We start from the raw sequence: 16126 nt of genomic DNA, 5'->3' as shown, positions 1-16126 counted from the left end.
CACTAATGTGAAGTGCCACCTTTTATTGTATACTGTATTCTTGTATAAAATTGAGTCTGTTTCTGGAACTAATAAATGTTTAAAAAATGAATTTCTGGATCGAATAGGCCAAGATTTAGCAGTGAAAGAAATTACAATGAGTATAAACTGTTCTACCATTTTGCTTTACTAATTATTGCACAGTGGTTATATTTTTGTTTATGATTGTGGCTTATCTGGTTAGGTGAAATACTGGATTTCCTTAATACAGAATTAATTTAAAATATGAACTTTGATACTGCATGAACTCTTGGCTTTAAGCATGATGAAGTGTTTGCATAATTGTTTAAGTGTTTTATTTGAAGAGATCAAGTGGATCATGTGATTTGTTGCTTACGTTTTAGGTGATCTGTAAGTCAGATGCTCCAACAGGGGATGTTCTTCTTGATGAAGCTCTAAAGCATGTTAAGGAGACTCAGCCTCCAGAAACGGTCCAGAACTGGATTGAATTACTTAGTGGTAAGCTTCTGTGTATAAACTAAAAACCAAATCCTCTTTTAAAGAATTTTATAAAAGTTTGAAATCCTTTTGAAAGGAACTTGGACAAAATAGCCAAAAGCTTGTTTAGTTACTTAGACACTCCTGAAAGTTAATCAGTCACTACATGGAGAAAATAGTGGTTTTAAAAATTTTTGTCACCTCTAACAAGACTGAGCAGATGTTGAATGAGATATAATATACTTCCTTAGAGCTCCCTTCATTCTTTATAAAAATTACTTCATGCTACCTTACTCTGGATCACTCTGGTGACAAACAACCCCAAAACCTCAGTGGCTTAAAACAATAGTTTATTCCTCACTCATGCTGTGAATAGATTGATCACAGGCCACTTGGTTCTCACTTTACCAGCTGGACGGATGGAACTGCCACCATCTGGAGCCTTGTCAGTCACTATTGTGAAGGGAAGAAAAGCAGATTGCCCAGGCTCTTAAATTTCTGCTTAGAATGACACGTGGTTCAGATTTCATTAGTCAGAGCAAGTCACTTGGCTTTCCCTAACTTTAGGAAATAGGAAGTGCAGCCTTAGGAAGGAAAACCTACTTGGTTAACAGCACTAATGACTACATTTGTTTTAAATTTATTTGTGTATTTGTCTAATCCTCTAGAAAGTGAACTCCTTGAGTATAGGACCTATGTTACCTTGTTCTTCCTCTTTACTGTTACATAAAACATAGGTTCCTCATATGTTTATTTAATTTTTACTTAAAATTTTTTTAAATTGAGGTATAGTCAGTTCACAACATTGTTAATTTCTGGTGTACAGCATAACATTACAGTTACATATATATATATTCCTTTCCATATTCTTTTTCATTATAGGTTATTTCAAGATACTGACTATAGTTCACTGTGCTATACATATACAGTAGGACATTATTGTTTCTCTGTTTTCTATATAGTAGTATCTGCAAATCTCGAACTCCCAGTTTATACTTCCACTCACTTCTTTCCCCCCTGGTAACCACAAGTTTGTTTTCTATGTCTGTGAGACTGTTTCTGTTTAGTAAATAAATTCATTTGTGTCATTTTTTAAAGATTTCACACGTAAGTAATATCACATGGTATTTTTTCTTTCTCTTTCTGGCTGACTTATGTTCAGATATATTGCTATCTAGAGTAACTTTTAAAAACATTTGGAGATTGTCAGAGATTGGTAATTAACATGATACCATTTTTCTCACTTAACAGAGTTTCTAAAATAATAATATTATGAGGATGTTCCTCTATCTGTAAAAGATTCTGAGTTTTGCATGTTTATTTAAAACTTGAGTACACATATTCCATTCTTAGCTAATAGGACAGTAAATATTAGGCCTTTTACACTTGGGGCAGGATTCATTTTTACTTCTTATTGGTAGAGAACATAAACTTATTCACAAAATTGTGTTGATAATTTTGAGGGTTTTTTTTGACCACCCTCCTACAGGTCTGATAAATTTCTCTACCTTGTTGAGTAAGAGAGACTAATGTGATCTTTTTTTTTTTTCTTTGTGCTTGTGGTATTGGTGTTGTCTTCACCAATATAATTATAATTTTTTTATAGAAAGTCTTTTAAAATTACCTTACCCATATTTTGAGGGTTTGTTTGGTTAAAACTAGATACTTACCCAGCACATACCAAGGCAGTATGTCGCAGCGTGCAGCACTGTGTTGACAGTGGTCAGCCCTCTCTGGGTAAGCCTTGTGCCTGTCAGTGAACTGTGGCCCTCCGACAGAGACTCAATGAGGGCATGAATGTTAACTCTATATGTTAAATATTAGCAGATACAATTTTTTAAGATAAAAATAAAAGTGCAAGTTACTTCTAACTGTACCCTGACAGATCATTTCTACATCCTGTGGGGATCACTGGCCTAAGCAATTTTTGTGCCATGCTCACGTTGTGCTGCCATTGTTGGCCCATTCCTACTTCTGGTAGTGCAAATTAGAATTGCTAACTAGGTGCTCAGCTGGCCAAGAGGAGGGTTTATCAAAGTTTTAGTTACTTTTGGCAGGTAGTTTCAGAGTGCAAGAGTTCTTTCTATGGAATATAGTGGGTCTCGCCTTAACATCAGTGTTATTGATACCCACTTTGGTGCCACTTAGTCCTGTGGAGATGTTTTTCAGATGCTGTATCCGCTAACGTTCTATTTATCCTGCATCATATGGCCTAACGGCATATTGGGATAATACATTCTAGACCCCTGGATTTCCTTTGACAATTAATGTACCTGTCGTTCAAGTATGGTATACAGGGAGTATGGCGTGCAGGGAGTTGAATCTCAATATTTAGGATGGCTGTATTCTTCTTAAATTTGCCTGTTATGTACTATTTTATGCATGTAGCTTATCCAGTACTCAGTATAAACGATAACTGAATTTGATTTTCAATTTGAGCTGCTGTGTACCCTTCTCACTTGATTGAGAGTGAAAGGACAGATGTCTGTAAGCTTTTCTCAGAAGTATTTACATACAGTTAATATTTTGTAAGACAGTATCCATTTGAGTTAGGAATTTGTGTAAACCAAGAAGCTAATACTTAGCAAGTGTGTGGGTTTTTTTTTTAAACAATGTCCTGTGAAGTTTAGGATGGCCACAAATGCCAGAATACTGCCTGTAGCACTTTAGTTGCATGATCCTGATGTGTAACAGGAATGACCTGTTATTTCCGCGTAGAAGAAGGGAATCTAGAGAGGCAGAAGAAGAAAAAAAGCACATTTTTTTAAAATTAAGAAAACATCTACTTCGTTTCTAGTTAAAGTACTGATAGCAGCTTGCTGATTTTTTATTGTAGTAAAATGTACCCAACCTAACACCATTTTCACTATTTTTTAAAACTCATTTTATTATTATTTTTATTTTTAATGGAGGTACTAGGAATTGAACCCAGAACCTCATGCATGCTAAGCATGCGCTCTACCACTGAGCTGTAACCACTGCCCGCCATTTTAACTATTTTTTAAGTGTTCAGTCTTTGGCCAGCTTGTTGATTTAATATTTTTTAGTTGCTTCAAGATAATGAGTGGTATCAAATACCAGTTACTGCAACAGTACTGATGTGGGTGCTGTGAAACTTAAAGAAGTGCTTCTGTGCTGAAAGAATTTTCAGATCCATTTGGGGAACAGTTGTATATTTTTAATAATAGATCAGTAACAGATTACAGTTTAACAATATAGTTCTCCAAAAATGCAATATTTTAGAGAAGAGAAATCCTTGGGAGTTTTAGTAGTTGGAGGAGGAAGTGGAACTTGAATCAGGCCTTTGAAGGGTAAAAATGAGACGGAAGGAGGTGTTCTGTTCAGAGCAATTGGAGGGAGTGGTAACATTGGTGGACCTGTCCTTGCACTGCTGAGTCTGTACTTGTTCCTTGGTTTTCAAAACTGTGTACTGTAATGTTGAGGGTAACGTTACGTGCATAGGTGGTAAGACTGGGTAAAGAAAAAAGAGTGATGAATGTAGTATGTTGGTCAGGTGGTTATGTCTGAGGCAGAGAAAGAACAATTGTGGAGGTATCTAAGGTCCTGGCAAAGGTTTCTTCTTTACCTGGCGTAGGAGGGTGAGATACTCAGCCGTTCATTTTATTATTATTTACAGTGTACATGTACACATGCCATATGTTTTAAACATTATCTATGTATCTTGTTAATTTAAAAATTAATAAATATATATATTTGAGGAAAAGACCTAAAGTTTATGGTTTTTAAGAGCAGAATTTTTTTTTGCTTTCTGAAATCTTAAGAGGTGTAATTGATAAATTTGGTCACAAGGTGTCAGCAGACTGCCAAATTTACAAAGCTTTTTTTGTAACATGATGTCAAGGAGGATGGAAGTTTTTCGTAGTGAAATTTTTTTGGTGCTTGTCTGTATGTCACTTTCACTGAATTATTTATTGAGCAATGGACATAAATAATCTTTGAAGAACTTCCTCTCTTTATGCACTTCTCACAGTTTCCTTAATAAAAAAGTGGACTGTAAATAAATTCCATTTTAAATTTGCTTGTATAACTTATAACGTCTTTTCAAGTAGTGAATAATTTGGGAACTGATAACAGTATGGATCACATTAACACCTTCTAATCTAGAATTCTGAGCATCATTCATTAAGTGTTTGTTACAGTGTATTTAAAAGATATTCAACATTATGCTTAAATCAAAGCAGCTAAATCTTTAGTAGATAGTATAGGTTAAACCTTTACTGTGTCTTCACTCATCCAACTCCTCTCCTCCCATCCCAATTTATACTGGTGTCTTGAGTATGCTAATCTCAGGGGTGACTTTATTCTTTGGATTTAGCTTAATTTGGTTCTTTTAAAATGTCAGGATGCAAAGACACTTTGACCACTCAGTTATTTCATTGTGCCTTTTTAGGGTGCCCAATATAGTATTGAATATTAACCCACAGTATTTCAGCCTTCTGCCTATGGGATTCCTTCGTCTTTTTCAAGTATCTGAGAAGATCTGAATAACATTTTTGTTGGAGTGAGCACACATGTTTTCTCCCCTTTCCAGGGACTTGCTATAAAGGATGATGATGTCTGAGTTTTTTCTTCTTTTTTTAATTACTTCCTCTGAGGCAGAAATGATTGCCCATAAGAAGGTCCAGTCATAATGGAACTCCTTATTTGAAGGTGGCTCTATGTTCAGGCTCTTCTCATTTTTAGTAGCAACATTAAACTAAGAGTATATTTTGGATTTGAGAAATTTCTCACAGGAACTTTATAAGTATTGTTTTGTTGGTTGCAATATGTAAGATTTAATTGTGGGTAAGGTGTGAATAAACCTTAGCATGCCTTCAGTATAGGAGATAGTAAGTTATAAACTGTTAACCTCATTTATTTCCAATGAGAAAGAAAAATCATTATATAGCAGCATTAGAAGGATTTGGTTTTGGTTTTTTTTTTTTAAGGTCTTCGAAGAGAAATTTAACTATGGGTTTCTCAGAATAATCTTCACAACTCCCATCCCTCTTCCCCATTGTTTAGGAATAGATGGCCCAGATGTTTTCTGAGACATAGAATACCTTCCTAATTGACGAGTGAGTTGCCAGGGAATAATACTTCTTTGATAATTGACAAATTATTATAAGCATAGTTAACTAATTAACCTTGGAGTTGAACTGTTAGTTTTTTATGGGCTTTTACATAAATTTGGCTATTGATTATCTTATGTTTATTAGTTTAAATTTCCAGATGTCAATTAAGAATGTCAGGAAACACAGCCTAGCAAATTCTAGCCTAGCCTTTAGGCTGCTTACCATGTGCCAATGACATTAAAAAACACAAAACAAAATCCAAACTGTTGAAAGGTACAGCAGGCAGGCATAGGCATTTATTGGGGAGACAGTGGGTTGGTACCACAATTTTAATGAAAATCATAACCTTTTTTTTCAACTTCTTAATTTCAATTTTTAAAGACATGCAGTTGATTTACGATGTTAGTTTCAGGTAAACAGCAAAGCCATTCAGTTATACATATACGTACATATGGGTGTGTGTATGTATATATATTTTCAGATTCTTTTCCATTATAGCTTATTACAAGAAATTGAATATTGTCCCCTGTGCTATACAGTAGATCCTTGTTTATTTTACATATACTAGTGTGTATTTATTAGTCCCAAATTCCTCATTTATCCCTTACCCTACTTTCCCCTTTGATAACCACAGTTTGCATAGCTAACCTTAGGAAGATGTTTGCCTCCACTCGGGCTCATATTCTGCGTATAATTGCTGCCTGTCTGCTTTGTTGTTTCTTTTGCCTGAGCCTTCCTCTTCTTTCATAGGATGTCACATCCTGCTGCATTTCAAGATTTAGTTTGAAAGTTCTTCACCCTGTAAGTTTCCTAGAAATACCTCTTAACATCAAACCCCTGTAATGTCTTATTCCTCTGGGCTCTTTGTTTATATTATTCTTATGGCCCTATTTACGTCTTACTCTAGCCAGTAAGTTAGTTGTGTTATGAATGTATTTCCTTCACTTGATTTAAAATTTCTAGAGTTAGAAATAGGTCTTACTAATGTTTGCATTGTCAGTATTTAATATAATTTTTTAGAACATTACAAATAGGATAAACTCTTTCTGCCAGAGTGCTGATTCTGCATGTGGATAAATAATAGCTAACATTTTTTGAGAGCTTACCATGTACCAGGCTCTGTTCTAAGAACTTGACATGTCTTTAGTTTACTTAATCCTCATAATAACCCTTTTGAGCTGGATACAGTTGTTATTGTCACTTTATGGATGAAGAAACAGGGAACAGAGAGGTTAAGAAGCCTTGCCCAGGGTTGCACAGCTAGGAAATGACCAAATTGGAATTCATATCCAGTCAATCTGGCTCCAGAGCTTGCTCTTATAACCTGTTATGTTACAGTGCTTCATCAAGTAACTGTTACTGATTTCTTAATATTAAATGTAGGTGGGCTAATTTAACAGCAGAAGTTGTTTTTCTTTTATACTATTAAGTTTTTAAATCTAATAGAGCCCCAAATATATTTCATCTCTTTTTGAAGTTACCAAGGAAATTGAATGCAGTGATTGTTTTTGTTTTTATGGAAGCTGATTTGCCAGGGTTTTTTAATTTGAAAAGGTTATGTTTTCTTCAAGTGCAGAATATGACTTTAATAATAATAATTCATACCAGTCCTTCATTATTTGACAGTTTTTTCCGAGTCCCTAGTTTTATGGAGTGAATCACAAAGTGCAGAATTGCAGTTCCAGATCATTTATTCTCTTTAAAAAATAGCTCATTTTTCTCTTCATGGTGTTAAATTGTATTTTCCTTTAAATTATTTAGATATTTAGAATAGCTATTTTAAAGTCCTTGCCTGCTAATTCTATCATCTCTGTCATTTCTGGGTCATGTCAGATTTGGTTGACTCCTATTGATTTTTTTTTCCCTCTTAGTTTTAGGTCATATTCTCCTGCTGCTTCACAAGTCTAGTAATTTTTATTGGATGCTAGACTTGGTGAATGCTATGTTGTTGTGTGTTGAAGTTTGTCTTCAAAGGCTGTTGAAATTTGTTTTGCTTGGCACTTAAGTTACTTGTGGATCAGTTTGTATGTAGGCTTTGTTAGGCCAAGTCTAGAGAAGCCTTTACTCAAGGACTAGTTTCGCCCTGCTGCTAAGGTGTGATCTTCTGGAGTCCTTTCTGAATGTCCTGGGTATTCATTGAGACCTTTCCACTCAGGCTGGTTGGCATTCATATTTTGCCTGGCCCTCTGTGAACTCTTGGGATTTGTTCAGGTTACAACTTTCTGGTAGTTTTTGTAGTTTTTCTTTGCCTTGCTTTGTAGAGTTTCTCACCTTAGCACGTGTGGCTTTGTTTTTAGCTAGATTCAAGTGAACACGACACAGATGGCTAGCGCTCTTACTCTGCATAGCTCCTCTTCTCCAGTACTCTGCCCTGCATATTCCAGCCACCTTAGCCTCCCCAGTTCTGATCCCTGCCTTTGTGACACAGTGTGAGTCCGTGCTCTGCTTGAGGGCTCCCGTCCTGCTCTGCTGCTGGGGATGTGCCTTCGGGGGTAAGCTTGGGCAGCAGCAGGGCTCACTTAGATTGCTCTCAAAGGTCACAGCCCTGGGCTGCCTTTTGATAAGCATCTGAAAACAGTTGTTTCATGTATTTTATCTAGATTTCTAATTGTTTAAGGTCAGAGACCAAGTCCAAGACTGATGACTTGATCATAGCCCCCATCTTCTTTAGTGTTAAGTCATATGGCAGAATAATTTTGTCTATGGCCAAATGAGTACTAACAGATTTTAAGGCAGCACTGTCCACTAGAGCTTTCTGTAACATTGAAAATGTTCTGTTTCTGTGCTGTCCAGTTAGTAGCCTCTAGCCCCACTTGGCTATTGAGCACTTGAAACGTGGCTAGGGTAACTGAGGAACTGAGTTTTTTGCTAATTTGAACTAATAGCCCTATATAGTTAATGGCCACTCTAGTAGACAGTATAGTTTCTTTTCTCTCAGTATTATACAATTTCAGTCTTACAGCTTTTGCATATAATAAAAATGCCTGTGGTTGATCTTTAACATGTCCCAGTTTAGAATATTACTAATGTATTTTTTTAAATTATAAGAATATTTATATGTTCATTGGTGACCATTTGGAAAATGCAGAAAGTACAAAAAAAAATTTGTCACACAAAGATGACCAAAGATAACCAAGATTAATATTTTGATGTATTTCCTTCTAGTCTTCTATAAAGGAAAAAACTGTTTTAGTGAAAAATCATTTTATTTTAAATATTTAAATGTTGCTGCCTCAAAAGGAAATGTGCATAGATGACAAGATTAAAACGGTGAAAATGTTTTGTCCTTTTATAATTAGCTTTATATGATTTGTCATCAAAGAATAGCATCTCCTAAACAGGCTTTCCTGGCTTTATAGACTGGGTATGTGTAGAAGTTTCAGGAATAGCACGTTAATCAGGAAACTTTATTTTATTCTTTTCTCTCTTTGTTGCAGATTGCTGTTTAACAGAAAAGAAACATCTTATTTTCCTCTTGGCTGCTTTTTGACAATAGCTAGAGAGAGGCCAAACATAATTTAACATTTGGCTTATTTCCACACTGGGGGAATTGGTTTGAAGACTATTTTCAGTTTGTTCCTTTGAGTCACTGTTGCGCCTGAAAAATCATGTGCCAGGTGCTTCAGATCCAAAGGCCTGGCCCTTAAGTGGTTCCTGGTTTAGCTCGCAAGAAAACATAGTTGGACTTTCTTCTGTTTTTCTGGAGGAAAAAAAGTCAAATGTTACTGTTGATTTTAATAGCACAGAATTTAATAAAATTAGCAGAGTATACCCATCATTTCTAATTTCTGAAATCTTTTGTTCAGGTGAGACGTGGAATCCCTTAAAATTGCATTATCAGTTAAGAAACGTGCGGGAACGATTAGCTAAGAACCTGGTGGAAAAGGGTGTATTGACAACCGAGAAACAGAACTTCCTACTTTTTGACATGACGACACATCCCCTCACCAACAACAACATTAAACAGCGCCTCATCAAGAAGGTCCAGGAAGCTGTTCTCGACAAGTGGGTGAACGACCCTCACCGCATGGACAAGCGCTTGCTGGCCCTCATTTACCTGGCGCACGCCTCGGACGTCCTGGAGAATGCCTTCGCTCCCCTTCTGGACGAGCAGTATGAGCTGGCCACCAAGAGGGTGCGGCAGCTGCTGGACTTGGATCCCGAAGTGGAGTGTCTAAAGGGCAGCACCAACGAGGTGCTCTGGGCGGTGGTGGCGGCCTTCACCAAGTGACAGCTCCGTTCTCTCGTGTGAGCCAGTGGTTTCTCTCCTGTTGACTGCTGGTTTCTGCAGTTTGTACTTTCCCACACTAATTGGCTTTTGTTTTATGAGCTGGTGGGTGGCTTTTTCTTTTCTGTATGTATGCAGGATTCTGCTGGTACGAGAGGCGTTCCTCTTTCTGTTTTAAAAAAAAGTTTTACTGCCACATTGGCATTCCATTCCTTGTTGCCATCCTCACTGTTACCTGTTCTGGATTTCTGGTATGCTTTGGCTTTCAAGGTACCTCCAGTCTCCTCCCATGCACATCTTTTGGATTACCTCAGGTTGAGTTTTCCCCACATGTGCGTGTACATCTAGCATTCTGCCTACAATTCAGACAGAAGTCACAAAAAGGCCTTTAACTCACCAAAGGTAAATATCTGTATCTATTAGGACATTTTATACATAGACCTCAGTTGAGATATATACTTAGCAAAATTATTTTTAAATTGAAACAGCACAGTAAATAATATAAAGTACCCATTGGATTTTGCTTCCCATGTAAATTTATTGTATTACTACACTTGTTATAATTTTAACTATTGAATCATAAAGGTCCAATTGTTTCACAAAGCCGGTTTGGGATGGGCTGCATTCCAGTTATGCTGTATATAGTTTGAATTATATATAAATTGCTCCTTCTGGCCACCCCCACCCATCTTAGTATTTTGCAAGATTTAATTAGTTGTACACCTGGTGCCCCTTACTTGCTACAGTCATTATTGTTTGATGGCAAAATAGACCTCTCATCATTGAAGGAGACAGAGAAGATGTGTGTCTAATTGGTCCCAAGATTTTTTGAGCTGTGCCATTCACGGTACTCTTTGCTTATGCATCTCCTTTTTGGATTTTTTTTTTTTTTTTTTGGTCTTACTATTTTTATCATTTCTGTAGGAAAGAGGCTTGTGACCAGTACTAATCTTGAGTACAGTTTATCTTTTTCTGTCCACAAGTAAATTAATGTCTGCTCTTAAATGTCATTTATCTACTCACATTTTCTTGAGGAAAAAAATCAAATGTCAGTCCTAGCAGATGTTGCATGTAAATCATTAGCAAGTAATGACTACAACTCAGATGATAAGAATTTTGTAACAGAAAGCTCTGCTATGTTTTAATTTTTATATACAATTATGATAATTAGCACATTGTAAGAATATAAACCTTTGCTTTTTAAAATTTATTTTTACTATTTCTTTATCACTGTTTATCGCATCACCATTGGTTTCATAATGTAAATACTATATATTGAACAAATTAAATGTCAGATTTTTATTACCATAGTTCATGTTACTAGTGGGGCTTTCAGGTGTTTAGAGATTGTTTTGGTTAACATTCAATGCAAAAGTACTAGATGGTGTATAACTCTACAGTTGAATTTTAAGAAATTCCCTAATATGTATACTATCTTTTTATCTGAAGTAATAAATAAACTATGATCTTGAAAGTGCCTGAATCAGAGCAAGCATGTCATTTGTATTTTTGTGTTCTAATTTTCATGTTCTTGGTTTTCTTCCTAATGAAGTTTTACTTAGCCTTAGTATAGAGTGGCAGTACATCAGCGCAGGGGTTGGCAGACTTTTTTTACCTGGTCAGAGAGTAAATATTTTAGAATTTGAGACAGTAAGTATTTTATTAAATATTTGTGAGCCATATGTGAATGAAAGCCCTGCTGAACGAAAGTCGCTTTAGATCCTCAAAGAAATGGGAGAGGCTGTATTCCAGTAAAACTTGTTTACAAAAAAAGGCAGCTGGCCTTGGGCAATAGTTTGCCAGTCCCCATTTTAACACATGGAAAAAGACAGATTTTCTGTCCATTAAGATAACCTCCTTTACCTCTAAAAAGGATACTACTATGGTGGTAATTAAGTATACGAAGTATTAATTTATAGTTTCTTCCCATAAAATGGATACTTGAAACTGATACCAGTATCCTGGAATTTCTTTTTAGGTGAAGATTTACTGTTTTTCTCCTGAACAGATTTTAGGAGTGAGGTAATGGATGTCTCTAAGGTGTTCTTGACTTCAGCAGCAGCCGAGTGCCCAGTCCGCTGTGCCTGTATGTGACCCTGGCTTCAGTTCCTGTTTCTATCTCCAGAGGAGAGGAAAAGCCGTGCAATCTGGAGGGGAGGGTGTTGTCTAGAACTTGTTCTTCCTATAGAATGCTGCTGCTTACGGTCATCTGTAAAGAGGAATGGTATGACTCCACGGAAATTGTTCTGTGTGATAGGAGCACCATGTCCACAGGCTTTTGTTAAAAAGCCTTCAGATCCAAGAATCAGGCAGTGAGTTTTAATATAATAAAACTTACATAAAGATCTCTTGTGTGACGAATCTGATGCTTCTTGACTTTCTTCATATGTCGTTTAATTGCTGAGTGTTCCTTAGAATATCCTGATTTAGAACAGTGCTCTAACAGAAGGGAGAAAGGAAACTTATTGAATGTATATATTTTATATATTGTTTTGACCTCCCAAAACCCCAATTACTGTCTTCTTTCTGAAGAACAGACTTGGAGAGGAGGATATGCCGAGTCTCACGTTACCTGGTAAGTGTCTGAGCTTCTCATCCTGAAGTGAGTGAGTAACAGTAACGGCATTCAGCTGCATGGTTCCCTCTCTTCTTTGGGCACTAGGAGGGGGCTGCTTCTCTAACAGACAAAAACAGACCCGCGGGCGCGCAAAAAATTCTCATGGTGCGAGATACAGTCATAAGAGGATTTTCCTGCCTTTTTCTGATATCTTGGTTTAACTTACATAAATTATCTTTCAGGGATGACAAAGTTGACTAATTCTTTATGTTCTGAAAAGAAAGAAGCATTGTCAGGTGTGAAGTGGCCAAGAAAGCCCCTGGCCTGCTGCAGCAGGACTGCTCTGTGGTCGCTGTTGCATTTCGTCAGTTCTTCCCACTGTCTGTGAACAGGTGGGTACAGTGCTTTTCTTAAGTAAGACAAGCATTTGAGTTTGATCATCATCTGAAGGAAAGGGAGAGGGGGCTGCTGTGTGACTGGTTCAGTGGCAGCATAGGACCACCGAGTAATGACTTCCAGCATCATGATGACAAGAGCCCATGACTGCCACACGCGGTTCCTCTTGCCCCAGGAATGTGGAAACCACGAGTCACAAGTCTCTCAGGTATTTACTTTATGAAGGTTAATTCTAACTCTGTGGCTTCTCCATCTTACATTAAGATGTGTATTGTAGATAATACTATTCCATTTCACTTTACATGCAGATGAAGACAACCAACAACCTGAGATAATTTCCAATTCATTGAAGCCCACTGGATACCAGAATGATATCCCTGGCTCTGGTAAGTTCTGCATGAACGTCATAGATTCTTTAATAGCGTTGGTAAGGTCGTGGTGTTAATGTTTACAACCTTGCAGGCTCTTCAAAGAGGCATGGATGGTAAAGGTAAGTGATACCCATGCCTCCTCAGCCCAGTGTTAGAACTGCGTAGGCGTGTACTCCTGGTAGACCAGTGGTGTATTGCGATTCTCACTAGCGTTGTTGCATACTAATGTGCAGTTTACTTTTTGTGCTTATATTGTGGAGAACTTTCAGAATAAGCACACATCATTCTATTTAATCATTTATGGCTTCATTGTGTAACTTTTCCCATTAATGGACATTTGGATTATTCTCATGTTTTTCATTATTGTAAACAGTATTGTGTAATTTTGTACATATATTTATATTTGTTTGATTTCTATAGGAGGAATTAATAGAAGTGAATTTGCTCAAAGAGTGTGCCATGAAAATGTAAAAGATAAAAGCCAAGTTGGTTTCTAAGATTCATGTTAGCTTGTACTTCCAAAAATGGAAGTGCTGCTTTCCCTACATCGTAGCTAATGCCACAGGGGGATCATCAGTCCTGGTCTTTGCCAAGGCAGTAACAGGGGAGAATGATGAAATTATTTTAATTATTGAAGGATCGATTATCATTTATCTTTATTGGTAATTTGTATTTTTTTCTGTGAATTACCTGCTCATATTCTTTATCCATTTTTCTAGTTTAGGGCACTGATCTTTTTTATGTGTTGATTTACGAGAGCTTTTCATAAATTATGGATATTAGCCTTGTATCTGTGATGTAATTGTTTTTCCCATAAGTTTTTTTTCTTTTTTCACATTCAGGAAAGTGTAAGGTGCAGTGCTCAAGCGTGGAATCTGTGGAGACCTTGATTGTCCTACTTAAGAGATCAGCATGGTATTCAGGTTTTGGGAGATATATATATTTCATAAAAATTTGGGGAGGTGTGGTTAAATATAACTATAAAAATCACAAATATGTAATATATGCATATGTATGCAAACATTTCATTTAATTTTTATGGTTAAAATACAAATGGACAATTACATAAACAAATGCATAGACTAATGGATTATTTTAAGGTGAATATGCTTGCAGCCATCACTCAGGCCAGGAGATAAAACCTTGCCAACTATCCAGAGACTGTTCAAGGCTGCCTCCCAATTACAACCTACCTAACTCAAGAGTAGCCACTATCCCAACCCAGTATGCATCCCTAATAATTTTATGCTGTTTCATTTTTCATGTGATGGGCCTTTTTTAGTTTCTCTCAATCTATAGGTTATTCCCTATATCTTTTTTTTTTTTTCCCTTGCATAATACTTGTTGATGAAGTTGGATCCCTTGTCCTGTAGAGTTTTCCCAAGTTAGGACTTTGCTGATTGTATCCACATAGTGTGGTTTAATGTGTTTTTCTGACTTCTCTACTTCTTGAGAACTGGGCATTGGATCTGAGCCTCTGTCAGATTCCGGTTGGTTTGTGTAGGCAGCTGTTCATAGGTGGTGGTGTGTTCTCCCATCAGGAAGCACATGATGTCTCTCCTTTTGTGATGTTAGGAATCTTGCTGTTCAGTTCTTAGATCCTGTGGTTGGTTGGGGTTGTATCTGGTGATTTTTAATTGTTACCATTTCTTCTTTGTTTATTAGAGTATTTCTATAAAGAGAAATTTCACTTTACCTACATTATCTTTTAGTACAGTTCATAGAGGAAAGGTAGGATAATCTACATTTTATTTATCAGTTTTCAAAATACAGTTGGTTTCATAGCATTCTCCAAAGGTGACTGATTCGTTTTGTAAATAAACATTCTTTTATAATCATAAATTTCCTTGCTGAGAAATAGGATTCTGGACGTGGAAAAGTGGAGATGTGGCTTTAAGACAGAGATAGAAAACCCTTGTTCTAAATTCGAATCACGAGTATCAGCATAGTCTTATGGTGGGGAGGGTATAGCTCAAGTGCTAGAGCACATGCTTAGCAATGCACAAGGTCTTGGGTTCAATCCCCAGTCCCTCCTTTGAAAATAAACAAATAAATAAAGCTAACTACCTCCCCCCTCCAAAAAAAAAACCAGAAAAAAAAAACTTAGGTTTATGGGATCCTTTATTTTTTTTATTATGTTAAAGTGTATATAACATAAAATTTACCATTTTTGAGGACCTACTGTATAGCACAGGAGACTATATTCAATAACTTATAATAACCTATAGTGGAAAAGAATGAAAAAGAATATGTATCTATAACTGAAACACTTTGCTGTACAACTGAAACAACATTGTAAATTAACTGTACTTCAATTTTAAAAATGGTTTAAAAACTTTACCATTTTAACCATATTAAGTGTACAGTTCAGTCCCCCAGACTTTCGGTAGTTGCGCTGTCTCTGCTGTGCAAGAAAGATCGTTGTCAGATACTCTAATCTCTCCACTTCAGTCTTAACTCTCAGGTAAATATATACTTGGTTCTCACCACCATTCCTTATGTCACTGTCTGTCCAGTGAATCTGGTTGTCTGTTTGTTAGTAGATTTTTCAGAACAGGCTTGTGAGAATAGTATTCCCTGTGTTTTTATATGCTGATGACAGTTTCTCTGCAGCCTTTTATTTGAAAGTCAGTTTGTATAAAATGGTTGGGTCACTTTTTTTTTTTTAAAGTATGTTCTTTTTGGCATACAGCAGTACTGTTGAAGTCTGATTGTAACATAGTTTTCTTTCTCTCATGAATGCCTTTTTTTTTTTTGCCTGGAGCCTATGGGATTTTTTTCTCCAATTTTTTGCCAGTAATGTTACTACAGGACATTTTGGTGTTGGTGGTTCTGGTTCAATTTTCCCAAGTACATGATGTGTTCTTTCATTGCATAGCGTCAGCTCTTTTTTTATTCTCAATTTAAGGAAAATTTAAAGTTTTAGTGTTTGTTCTGTTCCCTTGTTTAGGCTTCCTTCTTTGGGGATTGCTATTATGTATCTCTTTTTTTTTTCCAGTTTTGCTGGGGTTCTTTTATTTTT

At 36.4% G+C, this 16126-nt stretch overlaps 1 protein-coding gene across 1 annotated transcript in view; it reads left to right on the top strand.

Moving 5' to 3' along the window:
- GOLPH3 (golgi phosphoprotein 3) overlaps window positions 1-11257 on the top strand; it is a 43546-nt gene extending 32289 nt beyond the window's left edge. The window contains exons 3-4 of the mRNA XM_031443650.2: window positions 384-498; window positions 9359-11257. Of these exons, the coding sequence (XP_031299510.2) occupies window positions 384-498; window positions 9359-9783 (540 nt within the window). The 3' untranslated portion in view covers window positions 9784-11257. The remainder of the gene's footprint in view (window positions 1-383; window positions 499-9358) is intronic.
- Window positions 11258-16126: the final 4869 nt, after the last annotated feature.

Source organism: Camelus dromedarius, chromosome 3 (genome assembly GCF_036321535.1).
Source record: "Camelus dromedarius isolate mCamDro1 chromosome 3, mCamDro1.pat, whole genome shotgun sequence".
Lineage (NCBI taxonomy): Eukaryota > Metazoa > Chordata > Mammalia > Artiodactyla > Camelidae > Camelus > Camelus dromedarius.
This window is presented reverse-complemented; position numbering and strand designations above follow the sequence as displayed.